Genomic DNA, 24,085 nt, shown 5'->3' with positions numbered 1-24,085 from the left:
CGCGTCACCAGGGCCTTAGCTTCACCCCTGTTTCTGCAGGGGCGGCACGGCTCCTGGTCACCTCCAGGTTTCGGGACTGCTGGGCGGGGTGCGGTGACGACCGAGCTACGGAAGCGGGCGTACGGGGGTCTGCGGCCGGGAGCAGCGTCGCGAAGGCGGGCCGCGCGATGGGCGGGGAGAAGCGCGGCCAGGGGCGGCGCTCGCGGGCGCGGGAAGAGCCGGAGGCAGCGGCGCCGCTCAGCGTCCGGGTACGGCTGCAACCCCGCCCCGCCCCGCCCCGCCCGGTCCAGACCGCACTCCTCCGTTCCCGTCCCGCGGCGTCCCGCCTGCGCGCCCCTCGCACCCTTCTCGCCTGTGGCGCCAGCCGGTGCTCGCTGCTCATCCATGGCTCAGCACTTCTCCCTGGCCGCCTGCGACGTGGTCGGCTTCGACCTGGACCACACTCTATGTCGCTACAACCTGCACGAGAGCGCCCCGGTGAGTGGCGCGGGCAGCCCGGGGCGCAAGACGGGCGCCTCCATGGCGTCTGGGGTTTGAGCTTCCTCCTGGCTTAGGCGGCGGCGCCGGCTGCCCAGGCCCTGCAGCGGCCGCGCCTTTTTGCGCAGACCTCGGCCTCCCAGGCCGGGCGGAAGTGTGTAGCCCCCGTCTCCGTCCGCGCGCAGGACACCGGCTCCTGTAATCTAGCCACTAGCCAAATTTGAGAGAAGAGCAGGGAAGAAAAGGGGCGTCGGAGGGGCAAACTGTGCTAGATCGGGTTGGTACACACGGTTCGTGGGCCAGAGGAGGGGCGGCGCCAGGGGAAACTCGGGGTGTCCTTTGCAGATCTCTGGCCTTGGAACTTCTGTGCAAGTCATTCTGGACACCGGGGGCGCGCCGATACAGCCACCTGGTTAGAGGCTATTTTCCTTGGCTGCTTTTTATCTTTTACAGGTCCAGGCGACCACCTGTCAGTTTTTGAACACTGTAGTCAGGGAGAAATTGTGGGGTGTATTGGAAGGAACGCTGGCCGACACGTCATTATGATTTTAGCCCTATTTTTGCCTTTTCCTTAGATAAGGAAATGAACATGTATTGTGCACTTGCAGCGTGATCCACACCCTTAAGAATAAGTTCCAACAACAACAACAACAAAAAGAAATAAGTTCCAACAACCGTCTGTGAATTGGGTCCTGACAGCACTTTGGGAGGGAAGGGGAATGGACAGTGCATGATTCCACACTCTACGAATAACTGAGGATGAATCTTTCTCCCCCATTCCTTTGGCTTCACAAGGAAAGTAATTCTGAAAATTTCGCAGGTTTTTTTGTAATCAAAAGCTAAACATACACACTGGTCAAAGGGAGGATTCTGCAACCAGATTTAGGGTATCAGCTCCTCCATTACTACCTCTGTGACCTTGAGCAAGTTTCGTTTCTCTATTCTTAGTTTCCCCATCTACAAGATGGGACTAACAATTGGATTTACTTCAAAAGGTTGTTGCAAGGATTAAATGGGCAGTAGATATATAATGCTTAGAGCGGTGTCTGGCACATAGAGTCTTGTATGGTTTACTTTTATTGTTACCACCCAAGCCATTTATGGGTAGACCTTTAAGCCTCTGGTGCAGACAGCTAGACCTGCTCATTATGGTGCCACTCTCAGCAGTTCAGGTTACCTGTCAAAGGGCAAAACAAGTGTCTGAATACTCTAGTGTTCTCTGCACAGATGCTTAGAAATATAGTTGCTGCTATTACATGTTTCTGCTTTTCATCTAAGTAAGTGTTTCCTTACTCATAGTGAGAATTGAGAAGGCTTTTCTTAACTTCTTTATCCTTTGGCCACTACTTCTTCTAGGTCTTTGATCAATATTTTCCTTCCCTCTGTGGATATTTTCAAATCCCCTCCTGGTTCACATTTTGTGGCATCTCTAGTCACCTTCATTTGAAAAAAGTTGTTAAACCACCATCATGTTAGAACCAGTGTTGTGCATGTGTGAGCATAAAATTTCAGAATACAAGATCCTTGAAGACAAGGATTATTTACTACAAGCCTTGAACAAAAGTGATGTTTCAAGATTGAAAACAGTAACCTAGTTTGTTTTGAATCCTGTTTGGCTTTTAAACATTTACTAGTAATGTGCTGAGCACCACAACAGACCTGGGGATACACATAACACAGGCCTTCAATGAGTGTAGATGCCTGAAAATTAGCAGAGAAGTACCCTGTGGTGAGGGCAGTACTGCCTGGACCTAGCTGCAGACTATTACCTGCCTGGAGGCCCTTCATCACACCAACTTCATCTTAAATCCATCACACCAACTCCTCTTAAATATAGCATTCCCTTTGGGAAGCCTTGGGAAGGCCCTCCAGTCCTTCCACCCACAACCCACTTCCAGTTTCCCATAAAACCCTTTGTTTCTCATAGCACTTACAGCATTAAAATTTCCTGTTTATTTTTTGGACTCTCCTTAGAGCCTAGAGCCCAGACTCCTTGACATCAGTATCTCCAACAGTTCATTGTTGCTTCTATGTACCCAGCCGAGTGCTTGGGTTCCATAAGTAATTGTGGAATGATTGAATAAATAATAGGTATTTTAATAACTGAATATGGCATAGCCACTATTTTGATAAGCATTCTGCTTAGGTGAACTGGTTTGATCCTTAACAACCATGTGATATAGATGTTATTATCCTAATTGTTATTTAGAGATGAGGAAACGAGGTACAAAAAAGGTAACTGGCTTATCCAGGGCCCCGGGCAAGGTGGTCTTCTGGTTGGTTTCTGTCCCCCACCATCATGTGCTGCAGAACCCAGAAGAGAGGCCTGCATGTTGATGTTTGAACTGGATCACGACATAAGAGTTACAGTTGACAGGGGAGGAGGCAGAAAGGAGGTGCACTTCAGGCAAAGGAAGGAAAGCAGAGCAGGGATGTAGAGGTGAGAAATGGCACAGGAACAGCTGGGGGCAAGCAGAAGACAGGGAGTCTCAGAAGATGCTGGAGAGGTCAGTGGTGGCTTTATCCCGGGAGGCTGCAAGCGCCCCTCACTGCAGTCTTCTGATTGTTTAGTTAGCACAGAGTGATATGTGGATGTGGAACTGGGTGTGTGACCTCACTTTGTGGCCCAGAAAGGGGCAATGACACCTGTGCTTTTCTAGGGTGCAGAATCAGAAGGGCATGAGGCAAGGCAGTCAAGCTGCAAGTGTGAGCGGAGAATGAGGTCCAGGGCATCCAGGAGAGTGTGCCCTTCTGAAGGTGGAGCCACACTGGACTCCTGCTGTTATTTACCATGAGAAAGTAAGGGCTCTGTCTTGCCAGATGTAATTCTTGAAGACAAATTAGAAACCAGGTATGAGAAGTCTCTCCGTTCCTAAATGTTAATCTTGTTTTCGGTGCACCAGGGATATTAGGTTGCCAGATACAGCAAAGAAAAATACAGAGCACCCAGCTAAATTTCAGTTTCAAACAACAAAAACATTTCTAGTAAATAAATGTTCTGCATGGGATATGCTTATACTAAAAAATTGTTTATCTGAAAATCTAATTCAGCTAGGAATTTCATATTTTACCTGGCAACCTTAAGTGGGAACCATAGTTTGTGATCTGTGTATGGCCCATGGAGCACCAAATCGTAACCGCTGTGGAGTGTGCATTGTCATCAGCCACGCGAGACTGGGAGGGAGGCAGCGCAGCTGGAGCTGGGAGAGGAAGGCTGCTGCTGGGCCTTGCAGGCCCTGTGTCACGAGCTCTATGGGGGGTGCTCAGCATGATTTAAGGAAAAGTGCCAACAACCAAGGCCTTGGAGCTAAACCGAAGTTTGGAAGGCAGCCTGGCCTCCCTGCTTTCCCAGCATTGCTGGTCTCTGCTGTCCTCACACATCGACCTCGTTCTTTCCTATGACAGAAACACCTCCTCCACCAGGGAAGGAACACACTGTGGATGCCCCTGTTGGCAGCCCTGCCAACAAGGGCTCCTTTCTCCCAGGGAGGTGTCTCACCTCACTGGAATCACACGGCCGATTCCTCTCTGTCATTATTACCAAGGGGTGAGAAACTCCAGTTGTCCAAGACCACATAAAGTGCCTTGACCACAGGCAAGTTTAACAGTGTGCAGTAACCACTGGTAGTTTCAAACTGGCTGTGGCGAGAGTATTTGAACCATGGAAACGGGCAAACTATTTGTTGGGGCTTTTTTTAACCAGCACTCAACTGATAATAATAGCAAATACTTTGAGTTTACTTATATGCCAGGCACTGTGGCTCTAAGAATATTACATCTGTTAATCCCACAACACTGGTTCCTTGCAGGAAAGATCATGATGTGTATTTATTATTGTCTGTCATACTCTGTACTTCAGAATGATTCAATATGTTTTTTATTTATTTAGTTTAACGTTGAATGAAAATCCATATGACATATAAGTCAATGGTTTTCAGTCATCTCTGGAGTTCAGGAATCCTGTATGGGCCCCACCTGGGCACCACCCTGTCCTGTAGGCTTGGAATTTTCTGGGTAGTTTTAAGAACCATCACCTGTGGTTCTGAATCACTGCCAGGGTTGAAAACAGTTGATAATATAGTGTTGACACAATGTTGATCTGTTAACAATTAACTTGGATCAAGGTCACACTGCATTGCATTGGGAGTACATGAATAGTGATTTTATTTAGCTTTATGTCAGAGAACAGCATATCTGACAAGGAGCCATTGATTTATTTACACTAATCTCCTGACACTCATACTGAACCCTCATCTCAAGGCATGTGCATGTCTCTCAGTTTCTGGGCCTGCGCACTCCCTCTGGATTCACCCAGTCAGCTGCTGCACCTTGCAGGTGTCAGTGTGACTGTCACCACCTCAGGGAGGCCTTTCCTTGCTCCCTTTGCTGTGTCTCTGCCCTCTCCCCCCATGTTCATTTCCATGCTACCAAAACATGTCCTGGGTTAACATCTACGGAGGGGTCCGCTTGCTCACTCTGTCTTGGACACTGCTCGATCAGACCCTAGAACACCATTCAGCCTCAGGTTCCAGTGCATCTGATGCTGGCCTAGGAACAAACACTCTTGAACGAAAATGGGGTAGAGCCAGTGTTGCCATCCACTGCTCTTTGTTTTTGCCTGCTTTTTGTTTGGTATGTATAGTTCTTTAAAAATTAAGACAGCTCTTTAAAAAAAAAAAGGCGTATCACTCAAAGGTTTGAGGTCTTTTTTTTTTTCTTTTTGGTTGTTGTTGAGAATTAGAATTGCTGTCAGAAATCAGCAAAGCATGTATTTTTGTACTTGCTCCTAGAAGCCTCCTTTGTCCTCAGTTTCTCTTATGGCAGAGAAATAAGAGGTGTTTCCTGTGTCTGTTGGAGGTACCACGATTCCTATTTCAGTCAGCTGCCAGGTCCCCATGTGTATTTTCCCGTGAGATTCCTCTGTTTCAAATGACAAAACTAAAGCAACTTAGTAACGAGTGTGATATCCTTTATTCAAGGGAAAGCAGCCCATAGATGGGGAGCACAGTGCCTTACAATCAGTGATTCTGGGAAAGAGAGAGTTTTATAGAACATTGGAAGAGGCAGCATGGAAACAGGGCATGGTCTATTTTCTAGAATACAGCAAGCTAGCTAAAGTTGAGTTGGAGGGTTGTGATGGTGTATGTCAGGTTTTCTTGACAACTGTCTTCTGTAAATGCAAGATGACTTAGGTTTAGATTTGTGACGTGGGCCGGTCCACAGGGGTGGCCTCCATTTTGTGAGTTCTGATATGTGGATCGACTTTATCCCATGAGATGCGGCCTTTCTGTTAGAGATGGACTGGGGACTGTGGTGATAGAGCGGTCAGAATGTTTGTTGTCTTGGTGAAGTGTTAAATAAGTTTACAAAGCTTTTTCAAGTCTTAATGATCTCCAACCCATTAGAAATGGGGAAGATTAATAATTGTCCTTGGTTGTATATTCTATAATTGTATTCTGACAGCATAATTTTGGAATATAAAAAAGATACAGCAGCTACCTGGGACTTACAGGGGTGGATAAATTGCTTCCAGAGGAAGATTAAACTGCAGAACTTCACAGTTAGACATGTCCCTCCCGCATGCCCCATGAGTAATTCTGGTATGTTATCAAGTCTATGAAATTAAGAATCAAAGTGAATTTTACATTTAATCTTAATTTTTTCATTCCTCTTATTTATAGCTCATTTATAATAGCTTTGCCCAGTTCCTGGTCAAGGAGAAAGGGTATGACAAGGAGCTGCTCACTGTCCCTCCAGAGGACTGGGATTTCTGGTAAGTTCTTTCTTTCAAGGTCTGAATTGCATCTGATTCTTAATTGTTGCTGATAAAATTTTAATGCTTCCTCTTTATGGAGACAGAAAGTGAAATGTGAAATTAGTCAAAGGACAAAATGCCTTCTATACTGAAAGTTTTATATTTAATGAATTAAAGTCTGTTTTACTTGTTTAGACTTAATTATGAAAATAAGCTAAGAGCTTATGAGACTAATTTGGATATGTTTGTACGGTATAATTTTGTCATAAGAGTTTCAGAGGGTACTAAGAACTGTGTCAAATTTACATCTTAAAAAAAAGTTTGCTTTATTGCTCTTCAAATGCAGAACTGTAGTAAGAAGAAGAATCATCATGTTTTGACTGAATTAGGACCTTTGGCTGTCCGTAATTTTGGTAGGCATTCCTGTGTCTAATGCTCTCACTGCTAACTCTCTTCCTGGGTTAGAATTCTCAGCTTCCCAAGGCTTCATTTGTTTTTCTTCCTCATTTAATCATCAGAAACAAAAATCCTACACTTTAAATTGTTCAGTTGGAAATTAATAATGATTCTAAAACACATGAAAAATACATGCAGAAGTAATTTTAGAACAATGATGTTCACGTATTATACATTTCCTCTAATGTTAGGTTAGTCTTTTTTTTGATGTATCACTTTTATAAAAGGAAGAAACAGAAACATTTTACTGTATAAAAACCACTGACTCTGGAAGTTTTACTGTGGACCAAAGTAAATAATGCTTCTAAAATACCCTATCATTTTTTTTGTTTCTCTTGGTATTTGTTGACTATATACCGCCTTGCTTGTATTCATAAAATACCCACTTTTCTCCTCAGATTCCACAAGTCTTTTACAGTGAAGAACCTAAAACTTAGTATTTGACTTTCTTTTAGTGGTTTTCAATAATATGCTTTACCTAGATGGTAAGTTCTTACAACCTGACCTAAACTGAGGCAAATTCTAAAGAGTATAGAAGAGACTCTGGCTAAGAGCTTATCTTGAAGAATATAAATGGTGTGTGTATGTGTGTTTTATTTACTAGAAAACATGTGAATGTTTTAATAGTACATGCAATAATGTTTATTTTTTGTTCTCTTTGAATTTTGGATTCCTTTTTGTAAAAACTTAAGGATTTTACAAAAATGTTCTTCATTTGCCCACGTGAGTTTTCCTTATACATGTGCCCTGTGGATATTTAACTTTGGAATTTTTGGATATTCTTATTCATTTGATAAATGTATTATTTACCTGAGTGGGAGAAAATCCCTTTTTAGCATTGTGACTTTTTGAAAATAGAAATTATTATTTCTTGGGTTAGCTTTATATATGAATCAATTGGTAATCAAATTTTCTATTTTAGTTGCAAGGGCTTGGCCCTGGATCTGGAAGATGGGAACTTCATTAAACTTGGAGACAATGGCACAGTGCTCAGGTAATAAAATTTAGTTGTGAAGTCAAAACTTTACTCTGTCCAGGACACTATTGCTATATAGCATTTGATTGTTAAGGTATATATTAAATACAACTTTTATTTTAGTCAATCAGATGACAGATTATCTGTGTGCCTGCATTTCTTTGTATGAATTGTTTGAATGATTTAAATACAAACCTGGGAGCATTAGATTTAAAGGTCTAAATACTTTTAAATTTAGCTCATCAGAAATACCTGCAGGAAAGAGAGTAGAATGTTAATAACTTTTTTCATTTCACTGACTGATCCTACTGCAAAAGAGCCTTGGAAATATATTATATTAGATGGATACATAAGTGTCTGAAATAAAATTGGAATTCTGTTTATTAAAATAAGAGGAGAAAATGGATGTTGCATAGGGCTGGTGATCTGTGCACACTGTCCTTTCTTCCTCTGTTTATCCAAATTTGCCCCCAGCTTGCAGGACTCATGTTGTGTTCCAGCAGCTTGTGTAAGTTTTTCTAGACTGTTCTAACCTTCAGCAGTCTCTCCCCACCACTTATACCCATTGCTGACTCCCTTTTATTCCTCTATACTTTTGAGTGTTGGTGAGAGCAGGGCAAACGACTGAGAAGCAGTCACCATCACTGCTCTGCATCTTACTGAGAGTACCAGGGAGTGAACATCTATCCCCACCCCCAACCCTGTACCGATAGTACAGGCAAGTCAACATGGCCATGGAGCCATGCAATTCATTATTTATATTACCTTGATCAGAGTCAAAGGAGAGGATGCTCAACAGAGGTTACCCCTTGTACATACTCTCTCTTTTGATACTTCATTTTTTTCTGCATGATACAAACTCACACTCTCCCTCTGACCTTCCCCTGAGGTGCAGCTAACTAGAATATGTATGCCCCCCACTGATTATTTTGTTATTCATTTGCATGTTTTTCCCCAGGTAACCAGAATAAAATGTATATATTCATTTTTATGTCTTTATATAGATATAGTTGACTCTTGAACAGTGTGAGGGTTAGGAACACTGACTCCCCCAAAACAGTTGAAAACCCATGTATAACTTACTTGACTCTTTAAAACTTAACTACTAATAGCCTACTATTGACTAGAAGCCTTACCAATAACATACAGAGCCCATGAACACATATTTTGTATGTGATATGTATTATATACTTTATTTTTACAGTAAACTCAAGAAAAATGTTTTTTCAAATTGTGCCAGATCTCCAAAAAGTCTTCCAGTAGAGTTACTGAAAAAAATCCCTTATGTAAGTGGGCCTGTGCATTCAAGCTCATGCTGTTCGAGGGCCAACTATTACACAATGTAGCTCTAACTGTGACCTTTATCTCTCCTGTCAGATTCTTACAGTGTACTTGGCTGTTTCAAGTCGTGGTTGGAAGAATGGAAAGCATTCGCAGTTTCGCCATTTTTTTTCAGTGTTATGTCTTTCTGTCTGTCCTGCCTTCCAACACCTCTACTGAGGTCTGACCTCCATTCAGGTTCTAGCTAACCTACAGTTTCTCCTGAGTTTACTTGCTTACCTTCTTGATGCCTACTTTCATCCGATATAGTAGATTCTCAGTCTGATCATATTTCCCACTCAGGGTTTCTCCATCAGTACATACAGCTTTCTGAAACATTAACCCCTTTATAGAAAGGAAGCTGTTTGTGATTTTTCCTCCATTTGCCCTTCTTATCTTTATTTCCCCCTTCATTTCACTTTGCTAGCACAATATTACACCAAGAGAAGAAAAATTATGTTCCCTAGCATTATAATTTCTCATAATAAACTATATAAAATATCAACTGTTTCTCTATAGGGTAAGATTCTCTTAACCAGGCCCAATTGGCAGAAGCAGTATTTTGAGTATAGAAAGTAGCTACTTGTCTTGCTGTTCTCAGTTTTACCACATTTGTCTTGCTGTTTCCTATTGTATTTTTAGCTGCATTGTGTCCTTGAATTGGCAGATTGTTCCCCCTTCTTCCAAGTCTGTGTCTCCACTCACAGCAGGCCCACGCCTGGGTGCCAGGTGCCTGCCACCACTACTGCAGACCTGGTACAGCTCACACACTGACTCCTACCTGCTGCGCTTTCTCTCCTGCTGCCAGACTAGCTCCCTTCCCCCCAACCCCTCTAGTCCATGCAGTTGTTTCCTAATTTTTCAGTTACATTAATCTTACCTTTGTAGTTAAATGGCAACTTCTTAGGAAGGGTGATGTGTCATTTCTTCTAGATAAATAGTTTGCATACTGTAGGTCCAGAGCAACTGTCAGTGTGGACCTCAGAGTGAGCTGTTCTGATCACCTACTAGGTGGTGGATGGAATGGAGGAAGAGCTGGAACTGTCAAGGGAGATGCCTTGTAGAATCCTAAGTGGGGGAAATCATCCAGTTGAAAATGGAAAAAAAGAACTTAATTAGTTTTAGGGAGGATTAACAATAGCAAGGCTGGATGAAAGGGTGTTCAAGGGAGCCATTGATGAGCAGTGTGCCGCACCTCCCCACCAGGGCCAGCCATGGCACAAAACTGATGGCTCCAGAAGCACTGGCGGAGGAGTACGGCGGGAAGGAGTGGAAGCACTTCATGTCGGACACTGGCATGGCTTGCCGATCAGGTATGGCTCACGTGGGGCAGCGCCACCATTCCCTCCCCTTTTGTTTTGAACCCTGAATCTGCTATGTGAGGACACAAAGAATGGTGTCCTTGCCTCCCAGGCACAGGGATCAGCTGCAGTTTTATAGGAATAGGATATATGTTTTCCCACATATGTCTTATTTGTCTTTGACAGTTGGTTCTGTTTTATTTAAGGTTTTTGTTGACTTTTTACTTTGTTCTGGAATAAAAAGACTAGCACTTAGGAATAATACATTCCTCAGTTGTTGGTATTTCTTGTTAGTTTATTACGCACTCAATCTTACTTTTCCCTATTCTCCTTTTCTCCCCATGTTCATATTCCCTCTCCTGTTCTCTAGAATTCTCTTCTTTACTTCCAGTTCTAGTATCATCTTAATTTGTCTTTTTCCCCCTTATTTTAAATGATTTTACACATTTTTTCCCGCTGTTAAAGAACATCATCATGGGTAACCATGAAAAGATTTTTCAAAAATTATTTAGACATAGATATGCATAAATTAATAAGGAAATGTCAAAACATAATTATAAACACATAGACCTCATTAAAAGTCATAATTGTTAGTTTCTCATTTGTTTAAATTTTTTTTGCCATTTTCTCCTTTACCACAGTTTTGAAATGCACCTGTTCACCTTAAAAATAAACACAGTAACACGAAATGCAGTAACCTGAAAATAGTTGAAGTTATTTCCTGTTACTGTTATGTTTGCTTTGTTGGTGATACTCGCTGTCTTTTGAATTTTTGGGTTTTTTGTAGTGACATGAGACTGTCAGGAAGTATGATAAAATAAGTTGATAGGAAAAACAGATTTTACATTGGAATTAGACATAGGATGCTTTCACACATCAGCTGTTTATTCATAGGGTAAGATTCAAAATAGCTAGTGGAAGCTAAATGGGTATATAGCCTTTTACTCAAGTGATAATAGAGAACTGTGGTTGTCTCTCCAGATACAGGCAGTTGTAAATAAGCTCTTCCTTTCTTCCAGAAAAGCTTGGCACATGGCTAAGTGTTTCACTCGGACGTTCATTCAGAAACAGGGAGTATTTTAAACAAGTGAAATATTTCCCAGCTATGAAAAGAGCATTCACCCAAGGTGACCCACCTGTTTACCTGCTGCATCTTGGGATCATTGGCTTCCCCCTGGTGCTTCATTTACCCAGGAGTGCTCTGAAGGTGGGGGTCTTGGAGTTTACTGCTCTTAATTAGAGTTGGCTAGGGAAGTATTTCCCATCCAAGTGCCCATTGGTCAAGTAGTGACACATTACCACAGCCTATTGTTTCTACAAAATAAGAGAAAGCTAAGGCCTTTAAAAAAGAATACTTGCTATTTTTTTAATGTGGAGACATAGGAAAAAAGGGCCTGTGGTTCTAAAACCCAGTTAAACCTTGTTTACATTAAAAAAATAATAATGTGAGCATATAGTTAAGAAATAATATTATGGAAAGAAATGAAATGAAGAGCCTATCCCAGAAATGAAGTGAAATCCAGCCCCTATCCCCCAGAATCCTTTTTCCCCAGAACTTATTTTTTAAAAGCATACAAAAGGGATCATACGTTTTCTGTACTTTGCTGTTTGTAATTTACATCTTAGCCTATGCCATTGGCACATGCACAAAGGTACCTCATTCCTTGAAAAGCTGGAGTGCTGTACCATCTAGTTCCATCCTTAATATATTTCACTGTCCCCTCACAGTGTACATTTACACTGTGTCTGGTATTTGGCCATTACACACAAGCCTTCAGTGACATTTTCATACATGTGTATTTTGCACTTCTGTAAATATTTCCAGAGTAAATAGAAGTACAGTTGCTCTAAAGATGACTAGAAATGAATAGACATTATTTATTTATGCTCTCTGTATTATATATTTATGTTGCTGTTTATAATTTTAACCTGTGCCTCACTTACAAAGCATGAAACGTTTTACCTACTCCTTAATTAAAATGCAGTAAAGTAACATTTTATGCTGGGATCACACATGAGCCAAAGAGATGTGACGTAACATGGGTCATCAAAAGTGTCTGGTAGGGAAAGAAGATTCAAAAGTGACTCTGCCAAGGAATGCTTCAAGTTTAATTCTATCCTAGGGTTAAACAGGATAAATCAAATCCCTCTCTTCCTTGAGACCCTGGAATGTGCATGTCCTGTGCTCCTGAGTTTTTCTAAAATAAGCACACTGTGTCCTCACATGATAATGATTTTTTTTTTATTCCTCTCACACTTATTGTTCTCACATTGTACTGAGATATGTTTGAAATTGCATAGAATTTGAATGCAGTACTGTAGGTGAGCCAACCAGCACAGATGTGGAGAGGCATTATTTATTGTTCAGAGCACTTTGTGGTATTCCAGCCTTCAGTTGATTGTTTTGAAATTCAGTGACACCAGTAAGATAAGTTGTGGCTTTTTCATAATCCATTTTATATTTGTGTTACAGTCTATTTTTTAGTTTTTAACACTAAGAAAATAAACACTGTTTAATTAAAATGCTTAACTTTTATGGATATCATATTTTAACTTTCTTATAGTAAGTAACCTTTTAGATTAAATTTTCTTAAAAAGACAGATAGTCTGTAATGGAGCCATTCTGAATTGAGATAGAGGCTCCTTTAAGTAACTAAGCCAAAATCTAGTGTCCCTTCAGTTAAGTTTCTGTATATGTTATATAAATGAGTTACTCATTTGTTCCCATTTTTAAATTTGTTCTTTTTTAGGAAAATATTATTTTTATGATAACTACTTTGACCTGCCAGGAGCTCTTCTATGTGCCAGAGTGGTGGACTCTTTAACAAAGGTGTGTGGAGACTCATTTTTTAAAACTATGATATTTATTTAGTCATAAATCAGAGGACTTAATTATATGTCTTTGAGTTGAAATTTTCCTCAATTTCCTCATTGTGGTTTCAAAGGTGACTGAGGAAGAAAAACAAAATTTGCTGGAAACAGTTTTGGAAAATTAAATAGCAGGGACCATTTTTTCGCCCAAGGATAGTAAAACTATTCTCCAGCAGGGGGTGCCAACATCTAGGAAAAGAAAATAGAGAACTTAAATCTAGAAAAGATATTTTATTAGTTTCATTAGCAGAATAAAAAACACTAAAGGTAATTAAGAAAAATCCATGTGTCTTTAAGCTTTCTAAATAATAGAAAATGAGAAAAATGAGATGAACTATTTAAATTTTAAATCATTTTGGGCATAGCTGAATACATACAGATTTTTCCTTTGTACAATACAAAAAAATAGCTGTCTGATTATATCAGTTTATACTTAAAATTCAAGACCTGTGAACACAAACCAGTTTTATGTCAGAATCACTTTCCTTGCATGTGTTGTCTTTTAAAATCATAATCATCGTGTTTATGATAGAACAAGTGTCATGGTTCATTTTTGAATCAGAATTGTAGTCATACAGAAGTTTCTGTTGTGTATGTTTGTGGCAATTGCTATTAACATGAGATGGAATCACTTTCTCATTTCATAGTGACTACAAGCAAATGTATGTCTTTAAATATTCGGAGTTTGTATAATTAGATACAAATAATTAGATTTTGTTAGAAGGATACTGGATAATGGTTGCAATGAAGCAAAGGGCAGTAGCACTAAACATACACAGAATTTGAATGCAGTTCTGTTTTCAGTTAATTACATTGAAATTCCTGTGTTTTAGTGTAACGTTTATTTGCTTCTTGGTTTTAAAAAAAGTCTCAATAAAAATGATTTACATTTTGGATTTGGAACCTCCATCTCTTCTGCAGGGATTTGCTGCTCTTTGATATTGAAATTCAGGTAAATGTGCACTGAATTCTGAAGTAACCAGCTTGGGGAGGCTTGCGGCCTCAGGGTTCTCAGCCCCATTGATGCCATGGTGCACAAAGCAGCATCATACTTTCTGGTATCTTAGAAGTTACAACACTGTAAATTTACTCATGTGCTTAAAATATTCCATAAACTTAGACTTTATAGTGATTGGAAGTTTTAATTTTATTCGGGTTTTATGAGCTCTATTAATTTTTAGTCATCTGTGTGTGTGTGTGTGTGTGTGTGTGTGTGTGTGTGTGTGTGTGTGTATAGCAGTGATTTCCATGGAAGATTTCTCTTTCTAAAATCACATTTAGAAGAGTGAAAAGTTTATTAAGTTTCTATTTTAGAATACAGTAACATAGTAATTATTTGCTGAGTATTTTCTTCTGTCCTTAAAAACAGAATTATTACATGTGTTACATTGGGAATTTTTTTTTAGCAGAACAATGGTCAGAAAACATTTGATTTTTGGAAGGATATAGTTGCTGGTATACAACACAATTATAAAATGTCAGCTTTTAAGGGTAAGTAATGTAAGACTTTTTAATAGATGATTGTTAAATCCTGTGTGCCTAGAGAATTACTTAGAACTTAACCTATTTTGCTACGTTCCTTAGTTAGGATTTAATTTGATCTTAAACTTTTCTACAAAGTTGGTACTGCTTGCATTTTTTAAGAGGTTCCTTTATTCATGTCTGTTTCATGGCCACAATTGCAGTTTTCTGAGCTGTGTTGTTTTTTACATGCCTGCCAATAGGTTCATTCATGGGTTCCCCAGAATTAAAGTTCCAGCTTTGCTTCTTTTCTGCCTTGGGAATGAGGGTTGGTGACACCTGTAACCATTAGTGTAGTAGCTATAGAAAGGGAAAGCAAAAATTCTATTCTTATTGCTTAAAAACAGAACCAGTTAACCCAGAATGGGGACAGAGGTATCGCCAACCTGGGTCTAGGGTTCTGTGGTTCCATCTACCAGGTTTGCTTTGGTTATACAGAGATTGCTTCCAAGAAATAAAGAGATGCCTTGATGGTATGCTACCCTGGTGACTTGAACCAGACTCCCTATTCAACCACTGGACGGATAGACTCTCAAGAGCACTGGTTTTCAACTTAGAAAAATGTTGCCTTTTGACTGACATAAAAATGGCTCGTCTTCCTTTTAATGTAGTGTAAGCCATCAAGATAATCCTAAATATTATGACTAAAAACATGTCAAGTCAGTAAATAGTAATGGCAGAATATGTGTTCAAACTATATATTCTCTGCCACCTGCTTCTTTCCTTTCCAGAAGAAAATCTCTGCTTTGGGGTGATTGTCTCATTTTTCTGTGCCCAGTCATCAGCCCTTCTGCCTGATTTGGGGACTACATGTGGTTCTGCAGATGCCATCTCACAGTCCACACTGAGGCTTGGGTGTGGGGATGCCCATCTCCAGTAGAGGGGCATGTCCATGACAGCTGTAAAAGCCACCCACCACTTTATTGTTTTACTTTTTATTAACTTTGTAAAATGAAAAGCCTTAAAAAAATGGTTGAAAATAGCAAATTGCTGCTGTCAAGGAAACGCAGTATAAAAACTTAGTGATATTATTTTATTGTCTTGTAAATAAGGAGTAGGTAAAACTTTTCATGCTTTAATAAATGAGGCACAGCTTAAAGTTTTAAATAGCAACACAAAAATACAGTACAGAGAGCATAAATAAATAATGTATTTCCATTTCTAGTCAGATTTTTAAACCCTTGATATTAGTTATAATTTCACCAGAATGGGGCCCAAGGTATACATGTTAATGTTCTATAAACCAAAAAATCATATTACATCAGATTCAATAAAGGAAGTAAATAAATCACACTTGCATTAGATATATAAAATAGGTCAGACACCCATTTCCAAGTTGTGAAAGACATATAGAAACCTTTTCTGCCATCACAGAAAAGTTTGAAAACGTTCATGACTAAAGCACCTTGCATTTTAGATTAATTTTAATATAATATTTTGTTATTTTATGAGAGCTGTAAAGAAGTATATATGCACCTATGTATTTGAATAGATCTTGATGAAGGGGACCATATAAACCGTCGAGTAATGCCAACTCTAGAAAGAAAGATTTGGGGTACAAAGTGTCTTTTACATTTGAATATTCAAGTATTTAGTTCAATAAAGATACATGACACCTCCTGAGTGTTTCCTAGAAGTTCTCTTGTTAATTGTTGGAAACAGACTTATTTAAAAGGAAATGCAGAGTTTCCGAAATCAAAATTATCATAATTTAGTGTCACATTTCAAGTTTTTTTGCCATTTTGTTCTTTTAACTTAGCAGTACTTCTACGGTGAAATTTTCAAATGAGTTCTGAGAAGACTTTAAAGAGTCTTAGGATTGCTGGCTAGAAATTTGAGGGGATCTTCAGATGTTGTCTACTATTGCTGCTCACTTTTTCTGGGGGGAAATTGTAGGTCTGAAAGCTCAAATCTGTATTTTGGAAAATTAAGATCTGTCATGTTTTTTTTCAGCCTACCTCAGCAGATACATTTTGTGGGTTGGGGCAGAGTAGGGGAATGCTTTTTCAAGCAGCTTTATGTTATGGTGGGAATATGCTCACATTGGAGCCACTAAGAATCCTGAGAAAGATGAGTGGACATACTCAGAGGAGTACAGCCCGTTTGACTCGGCATTGGGCAGCTGGAGCCACACCTGGTCGTTCTCTGTGAGATTGATTATGGCACTCCCTGAGGCCTGATCCAGGTAGCCTTTGGCGTATTCATCATAAGTGTACATTATGGGAGTGCCATTCTTATACAAGCCCACCCAAGCGTGGGTCCCTTTCACATGCACATGGTAGGAAAAATAGTATATTCCAGGTATCCTGCAGGTAAAGAGTCCGGTTCTTGAGTCATAATGCTGTTGTGTGTTATACAAAATCTTATCAAATGGGATGGGGGTACCTATAGCTGGGTAAGCTTTGGAGAGAATAGCAGTGAAAGCAGACACAGGCATTCCTGTTACTCCCAGGTTGGCACTGACAAGAGGCCTTTGGCTGGCCTTTATAAAGCCCTCAGACTGGACTGCTTGGCCTGGGGGACCAGGGGGGCCTGGGGGCCCTGGGAGGCCAGGCTCCCCAGTGTGGCCTCTGGGACCTGGAGGCCCTGGTGGCCCTGTGGGTCCATTGAGGCCCTTAGTTGCTATGCCAGCTGGGCCAGGAGGACCGGGAGTTCCTGGGTGGCCTTTAGTTCCAGGGAATCCTGGAATGCCCGGTGGCCCAATAGGACCTCTGGTGCCTGGTATTCCAGGGGCTCCTCTTGGCCCAGCCTCACCACTGTATCCGGGTACTCCCTTAGCTCCCGCTGGGCCCACAGGGCCTGGAAGACCAGGAGGTCCTCTAAGTCCAGGATCACCTTTTGGCCCTGGTAACCCTGGGCTACCCTTGGGTCCATTGATACCTGGTTCTCCTGGGAGTCCTGGCTTCCCTGGTAGCCCAGAGGAGCCACTTTCTCCCTTCACCCCAGGTTGCCCTGCAGGCCCAGCCAGCCCCATCTCGCCTTTGGGGCCTGGAATCCCATGGCTCCCAGGGATGCCTTTCAGTCCTTGGGGCCCCATATTTCCAGTGGGCCCAGTAAGACCTGGCTTCCCAGGATGGCCTGCTGGGCCCTGTTCCCCCTTGGCACCTGGAATCCCTGGAAGTCCGACAGGACCTCTTTGTCCCTTTAGGCCTGGCAATCCTGGTTTCCCAATGCCAGGAGCCCCTGGGGGCCCAGCCATTCCTGGAGACCCAGGGAAGCCTTTCGTCCCCGGAACTCCCAGCTGGCCTGGGGCCCCAGGAGCTCCTGGCTTTCCAGTACCTTCTGGTCCTTGCTCCCCTGGAGGACCTTGGGGACCTGGTGGGCCCCTTGGTCCCCTTTCTCCTGGGAAACCCTGATCACCTTTGATTCCTGGCTGTCCCGGAAGCCCGTTTTCACCTTTTTTTCCCACTCCCGGAGAGCCAGATTGTCCCATGGGACCATGAGGGCCAGGAAGGCCCCTCTCACCTGGGCGGCCAGGTGCACCGTAGCCTGTTTCCCCTTTCTGGCCACTCATACCAGGGACCCCTGGTGTACCCTTTTCTCCAGGAAAGCCCCTGGGTCCTGGGGCTCCTATAGGTCCCTGTTGTCCAGGTTTTCCTGGAACAGAAATTCCAGCTGGACCAGGGATTCCAGGTGGCCCTGGTGGGCCCTGTGGTCCCGGTAAACCAGCTGGTCCAATATCTCCTTTTGGTCCATGTGGTCCTCTCTCTCCTGGCTTTCCCTGGCGCCCTGGAAGACCTGGTTTCCCACTAGTTGTTGGTCCTGGTGGTCCTGGCAAGCCTGGCTCTCCTTGGGGTCCAGGACTCCCATAGCCTGGTTTCCCTGGTGGTCCAGATGGACCAGGGTGCCCTCGAGGTCCAGATGGGCCTGGTGGGCCAGGAATACCTTGCTCTCCTCTTACTGGTATACCTAAAAGACAAAACCAACACACACAGAGAGGGGCATGGTTAGTATTTTAAGGAATCATTGCCTCTCATCTCATGAATGAAGATATGACATTGCCATGTCAGTCAGTCCACTTTGGCAGACTAGTCTTGAATGGTTTCAGACAATACATTTTATGTTGTTCTAAAAACACTGTTAGAACTATTTAAATAGCCAACATATGGAAACAACCTAAGTGTCCCTCAGTAGATGAATGGATAAAGAAGATGTGGTACATATACACAATTGAATATTATTCAGCCATAAGAAGAAAACAAATCCTACCATTTGCAACAACATGGATGGAGCTAGAGGGTATTATGCTCAGTGAAATAAACCAGGCAGAGAAAGACAAGTGCCAAATGATTTCACTCTTTTGTGGAGTATAACAACGAAGCAAAACTGAAGGAACAAAACAGCTGCAGAATCACAGACTTTAAGAAGGGACTAGCGGTCACTAAAGGGAAGGGGGTGGGGAGGGTAGGTGGGGAAGGAGGGAGAAGGGGCATTATGATAAGCACACATAGTGTCAGGGGGGCACGGGGAAGCAGTGTAGCACAGAGAAGACAAGTAGTGCCTCTATAGCATCTTGCTATGCTGATGGACAGTGACTGAAATAGTGTGTGTCTGAGGGACTTGGTAATATGGCTGAATGGACTAACCACAAAGTTGCTCATGTGAAACCTTCATAAGATTGCATATTAATGATACCTTAATAAATAATAAAAAGAAAAGACATTACTTAAAAACACAAAACTATGGCTACAGTGATAGTCTACATCCTAATGATCCTTGAAAATAAGCTGGGATTGAAGAATTCATCTAAAATAAGAGGGCTATGAAGGTAAATGTATCACATTTATTTTAGGAAAATCACGTATCTGGAAAGTAAAGAAATAATAGGTATTTGACAGAAAAGGAAGAAAAAGACAAAAGCAGAATAAATAATAAAATGTTTAAGACCTATAATAATTTTCCTTGACAAAAGCTATTCTATAAGACATAAATGAGAAAAGCAGTTAATTCTAATTTATGTCTAATTTACATGGCTCTGCTGAACATAGTTTAGATTCAGGTTGATTTTTTTTTTACTTTCCTATATACTGTGAGCTCTTATATTCTCCATTATTGACTTAAAATTGAAACAGTGAATTAGAGAATTAGACCTAATGGGCAAGGTGCATGAAAAAGCATTAAAGAGCTTAACTAAAGTTTCCTTTAATTGATGTTAGTAAATACTGTTGGTTTCATAGAACTGTGGGTTCGTTTGAACTTTGAGCTAAATACTTCTACTGATATAATAAACTCACAAGTACTTATTCAGTGCCTGCAATGGGAAAAGTGCCACTGGGTCACATGTGTGGGAAAACAGGACACAAGTCTTCTAAGAGTTTTAGTCACAACAAGCGTAAAGCAAGTGTTCATGTGATAAGCGCTTTAAGAGGCATCCAAGGTTTTAGTTGAGTCATTCAAAGGTGGGATGTAACAGCATTGCTGGCATTGCGATACAGGGAGGTATTATCATATAATACTTCAAATAATCTGTAGGTAGTAATCATCAGGAACATCTACATAAATTACTCTGTCTCAGAGAAAGTCTTTAATAGCTAGCAAAAATGATAGCAAAATTGCATATGATACTAAATACCTACTTTCAGAATTTATATTAAAATTATTTTCTGTTTGGTAAATTTTCAGAAACATTGTTAGAATTCCTACATATAATATTTAGATTTTATACTGTTGGAAGATGGTTCATCGTAATGGTGGATGTAGTAAATGTCACGGTAGTTAACTAATTTGGTCAAAATGCTAACAATGACTTATAGCTATGACTTTTGAGCCATATCTCTTTTGTATAAAAAAGATTAATATATCTTAAATTCAAACTAAATTTTTAATGGCTTTAAAAACCAATATGAAGACTAAATTGGAATTAATATTAAATGAGTTGAACTGTGAATTGCCTTTGAACATGTTTATGGATATAGTTCCCTTTAACTTTTAGTTGTTGGTACAGTATTAAATTAAAAAAAAATTTTCACATTAATTAACTGGCAGATAAGAACTAATCAGCCAACAGAAGTTGCTAATATTATTATCTTGGGGTAGAGATGTTCCTGATATTTGAAAACTTTTTGGTGACAGACAAATATAAAATACAGAGCAGAATCACTAAAATAGGCTGAATTAGGAAAATCATTTTCAACTTGGGTATCTATATTTTATACTCAAAATCATATTTCATTTTGCAAACATTTAAATGTATGGAGCTTTATTTACTAGTGGTTTTTCACAAAATCACATCAGGAAAAAGACAATGAGAAAAGTTCATTTATGGAAAAGATTTTTATATATTAATACATATCTTGTTGATTGACTTTTAGTGTACGTTTATGATATATCTATATGTATAAATGAGTGTCTATACATTGCAAACAGACAAGTGAAAGACTTCTTAGTCATTTGGAATAAAATAACATTTTTTTAAATGCAAACTATGTTAGAATGGAGTTTGCTTCCATATCTTTTCTGAATCTCTTAAAGGTCATGCCCATACTGAATAATTGTTTATTCTAGTTGGAAACCTTTTAACTGTTAAAATAGGAAAACAAAAACGTTTTACTGAAAATGACTACACCGAGCATTGTTTGAGACTACAACTCCAAAGACAGGGTGATCTCTGCCACTTGGAATTTTGCTCTAATGGGTCTTTAACTTCTGTGCAAGAAAGAAAGTGGCATCTGTTGTGTTCCTTGGGGGACAGCCCCTGTTGGTAGCTTGCCATCTGAAAAAATTAAAGATTAGATGATACCATCCCCAAGGAAAAATGATTACCCAGAGGAGAAGTTTCTGAAATGCTCTCAAACTGAAATGGCAGTTGGTTGTGTCAAAATGTGGCATTCATGTGCCCATCAGCTGTGGAAACTTCTACAGCATAATCTGGTGTGTTTTGGCTGAGCTAATCTTGTAGCCTGTGTTGAACAGATGTGCCTAGAAATTACTAGGAATTCTTTGTGTTTCTGTTACCAACTTAGTATTATACTTGCATCAGTTGTGGGCTTTTGTCTTCATTGCAGCACCTTATTTATGCCTACCAGTGGTTGATAATGTATTTGTTTCCACCTTGTATATCAAGCAGAGACTAAGGTGGATTTAATAGTCAAAATATAGCTTCTAAACTTTTCGTTCATTAGTAAGGTATGTATTTTAATTTACTCTGCAAAAATAGCTATGATAATACAGTACATTGAGGTGGGGAGATAGAATGTTTTTAACCTAAGAGTGGCACACATTATTTTTAATACAAGACTGTTTCTTATGATCTTGGTAAACTATAAAAAGTCTTGTCATCATAGAGAGAGAACCTAGTGCTGCATGGCATGGTTCAAATTGCCATTTGTTGGTTCAGGTAAAGTAGCAGGTCTCATCTTTTATTTTGTCTTTCCTAACTTTTCTCTTTCTTGTTATTTGTATTTTGAGACATTCAAGAGTATCTCTTGTGCATCTGTGCATTTATTTCTAGACATTAAACTACCTTTCATGAAATACTTAAAATTTTTATCTTTCTTCTTAAAGAGACAATCCTATAAGTTTAATTTGCCCAAAATGGGTGTCTCCAAGAGAATAATTTTTAAAGTTTATGATAAATACCTTTAGCTTTGGTTGCAGGATAAATATAAATAACTATAATGAAAAAGTACTTCAGAAAGAATCCTTGAATCCTGTAATCATTTGAGCTGATTCAATTTAATTCAGATGTTTTGCAGGCAGTTTTTGTCCAATGCTATTAAATGGCATTAGTGAATATGAAACCTAATGTCCTTCTTTGAGGATCTTTCAGTACTTGATGTACATTATCTCAGTATTCTTCTCAGTAGCTGAGAAAGCTGAACAGATGAGAAATGGATTCCAGAAGAAAGTTAAAACTTACCAAAGGCTACACCACCAGTACTACTACAGCAGGAGGTGGAGTCATAGAAATAGAAGTAAGAAGAAGAGGAGGAAGAGTAATAGCTAACACTTAAGCTATTTAAAGATACTAACTCACTTAAGCGTCAAAATAGCCCTTTGAGACAGCTGCTCCCTGTTTTACAAATCAGGAAGCTGAGGCACAGGGAGGATTCATAATTTACTCAAGGTCACAGTTAGTGCAAGGATTTAAGTCTGTGCACTAAACTATTAAACCACACAAAAATATATAAAAAATTACGAGAATTGCTACTTCATTTGCCTCTTAAATTTCTTTGGAAAGCATCAGATTTTACAGGATAATTAAGACTCAATTTTGTATGTATTTGTGGGCTAGCTGCATAGGTTATAAAACTAATTATGTTGAAGTATTTAATCTCTAAGCCTGATACTCTCTTTGTACAATTGGCAATTATTTTTAGTTAGAATATTTTCAACTTAATTTTCACTGGACTAATAATTCTAGATCATGGGTAGTTATTTGTGCAAAAGCATTATTTGAGGGAAAAACCCCCCACACATAAGATCTCTTAATATTCTTCATGTGTATCTTTCTACTATACTTGCTGTGTAAAGGATATTAATGTTCTTGAATAGACCTACTTTTTCTACAGATCTTTTGTTGTACTATTTTGGGCTAATTGGGGAGTTTGAAAATAATACCAATCAGAGTTAAATAAGCGTTTTGTTGAAGAGATCATTAAGATCGTAGCAAGCAAACCAACTAGTTATGGAGAAAATGCACAGTTCCGCTTACCTCTGCTCTTTATGGCATAGGGAATGAAAAATTGTGTCTTCGTGTTGGGCAGTGGGCCTTTTATACCAGTAGGTGTTTGGTATCGCTCAGCATAAAATACTCCACGAGCCAAGTTCAAGGACATTAGCAGCAAAAGGGCTGTTTGTGGCAGCATGTTCTCAGCTGGATTCTGAAAAACAGAAAATAATAATTCCATACAGCTTTGTTATTGACCTGTTTTATTTGTCTGAGTTTGCACAGATGAGTTATTTATAGTTACCTACTTTTTTACCTTATCCTGTATATTTTGAATATATTCCATAAATTAATAAGTTTTAATTTTTTAGTTATATAAATATGTCTTATTTGTTTGTGGAAACCACATTCAAGTCATCAAGTAAAAATGAAGTGATTTTAAAAACAGAAACACAAAAACCTTAATTGGATGCCTATAGTAATAATTCAAGATCTTTGACATAAACTGAAATATCCAGAAGTTTGAAAATACACTGAGATTCAGCTTAGGGCATGTTTTTATAAATATGGCATTCTTAAAACTATCTTTTATATAGGCAGGTACAATGTAAACTTTCTGAGAGCACCTTAGTGGAAAGGCACTTTTTTTAAATCATAAATTTATTGATAGTTGTATCCAAATAAGCTAGTATGGAAGGCCAGTGAGAATCGGGTCATAGACTTACCTGGGTGCTGAGAATTCCTGGAGATGGTTTCTTGGCAGCTTTCTGAGCACTCCGGGGCCCAGGTGAGCAGGACAG

General features: G+C 40.0%; 2 protein-coding genes across 4 annotated transcripts in view; one reads left to right on the top strand and one right to left on the bottom strand.

The window, feature by feature from the left end:
• Positions 1-260: 260 nt before the first annotated feature.
• NT5DC1 (5'-nucleotidase domain containing 1) overlaps positions 261-24,085 on the top strand; it is a 169,418-nt gene continuing 145,593 nt past the window's right edge. The window contains exons 1-6 of one of the 3 annotated variants that reach the window (XM_036893532.2): positions 261-477; positions 6,159-6,250; positions 7,611-7,682; positions 10,191-10,297; positions 13,036-13,115; positions 14,563-14,647. In XM_036893532.2, coding sequence (XP_036749427.1) covers positions 385-477; positions 6,159-6,250; positions 7,611-7,682; positions 10,191-10,297; positions 13,036-13,115; positions 14,563-14,647 — 529 coding nt within the window. In that variant the 5' untranslated portion in view covers positions 261-384. The remainder of the gene's footprint in view (positions 478-6,158; positions 6,251-7,610; positions 7,683-10,190; positions 10,298-13,035; positions 13,116-14,562; positions 14,648-24,085) is intronic. The other 2 variants (XM_036893531.2, XM_036893530.2) reach the window with 2 other exon arrangements.
• Positions 14,656-23,527, bottom strand: COL10A1 (collagen type X alpha 1 chain). Its single transcript, XM_036893529.2, has 2 exons — positions 23,331-23,527; positions 14,656-18,586 (listed from the first exon to the last, which is right to left on the bottom strand). Exons 1-2 carry the CDS (start codon positions 23,524-23,526, stop codon positions 16,716-16,718), a joined length of 2,067 nt encoding a protein of 688 aa, XP_036749424.2. The 5' UTR covers position 23,527; the 3' UTR covers positions 14,656-16,715.

The sequence above is a fragment of the Manis pentadactyla genome, chromosome 12 (assembly GCF_030020395.1).
Source record: "Manis pentadactyla isolate mManPen7 chromosome 12, mManPen7.hap1, whole genome shotgun sequence".
NCBI classification, from domain to species: Eukaryota; Metazoa; Chordata; class Mammalia; order Pholidota; family Manidae; genus Manis; species Manis pentadactyla.
This window is presented reverse-complemented; position numbering and strand designations above follow the sequence as displayed.

Excerpts from the sequence above, each read along its gene's own strand:
- COL10A1 (XM_036893529.2), bottom strand. The coding sequence starts at position 23,526 with ATGGAATTATTATTTTCTGTTTTTCAGAATCCAGCTGAGAACATGCTG. Across the intron at positions 18,587-23,330 it reads CTATGCCATAAAGAGCAGAG|GTATACCAGTAAGAGGAGAG; the intron begins GTAAGCGGAACT and ends TTTGTCTTTTAG.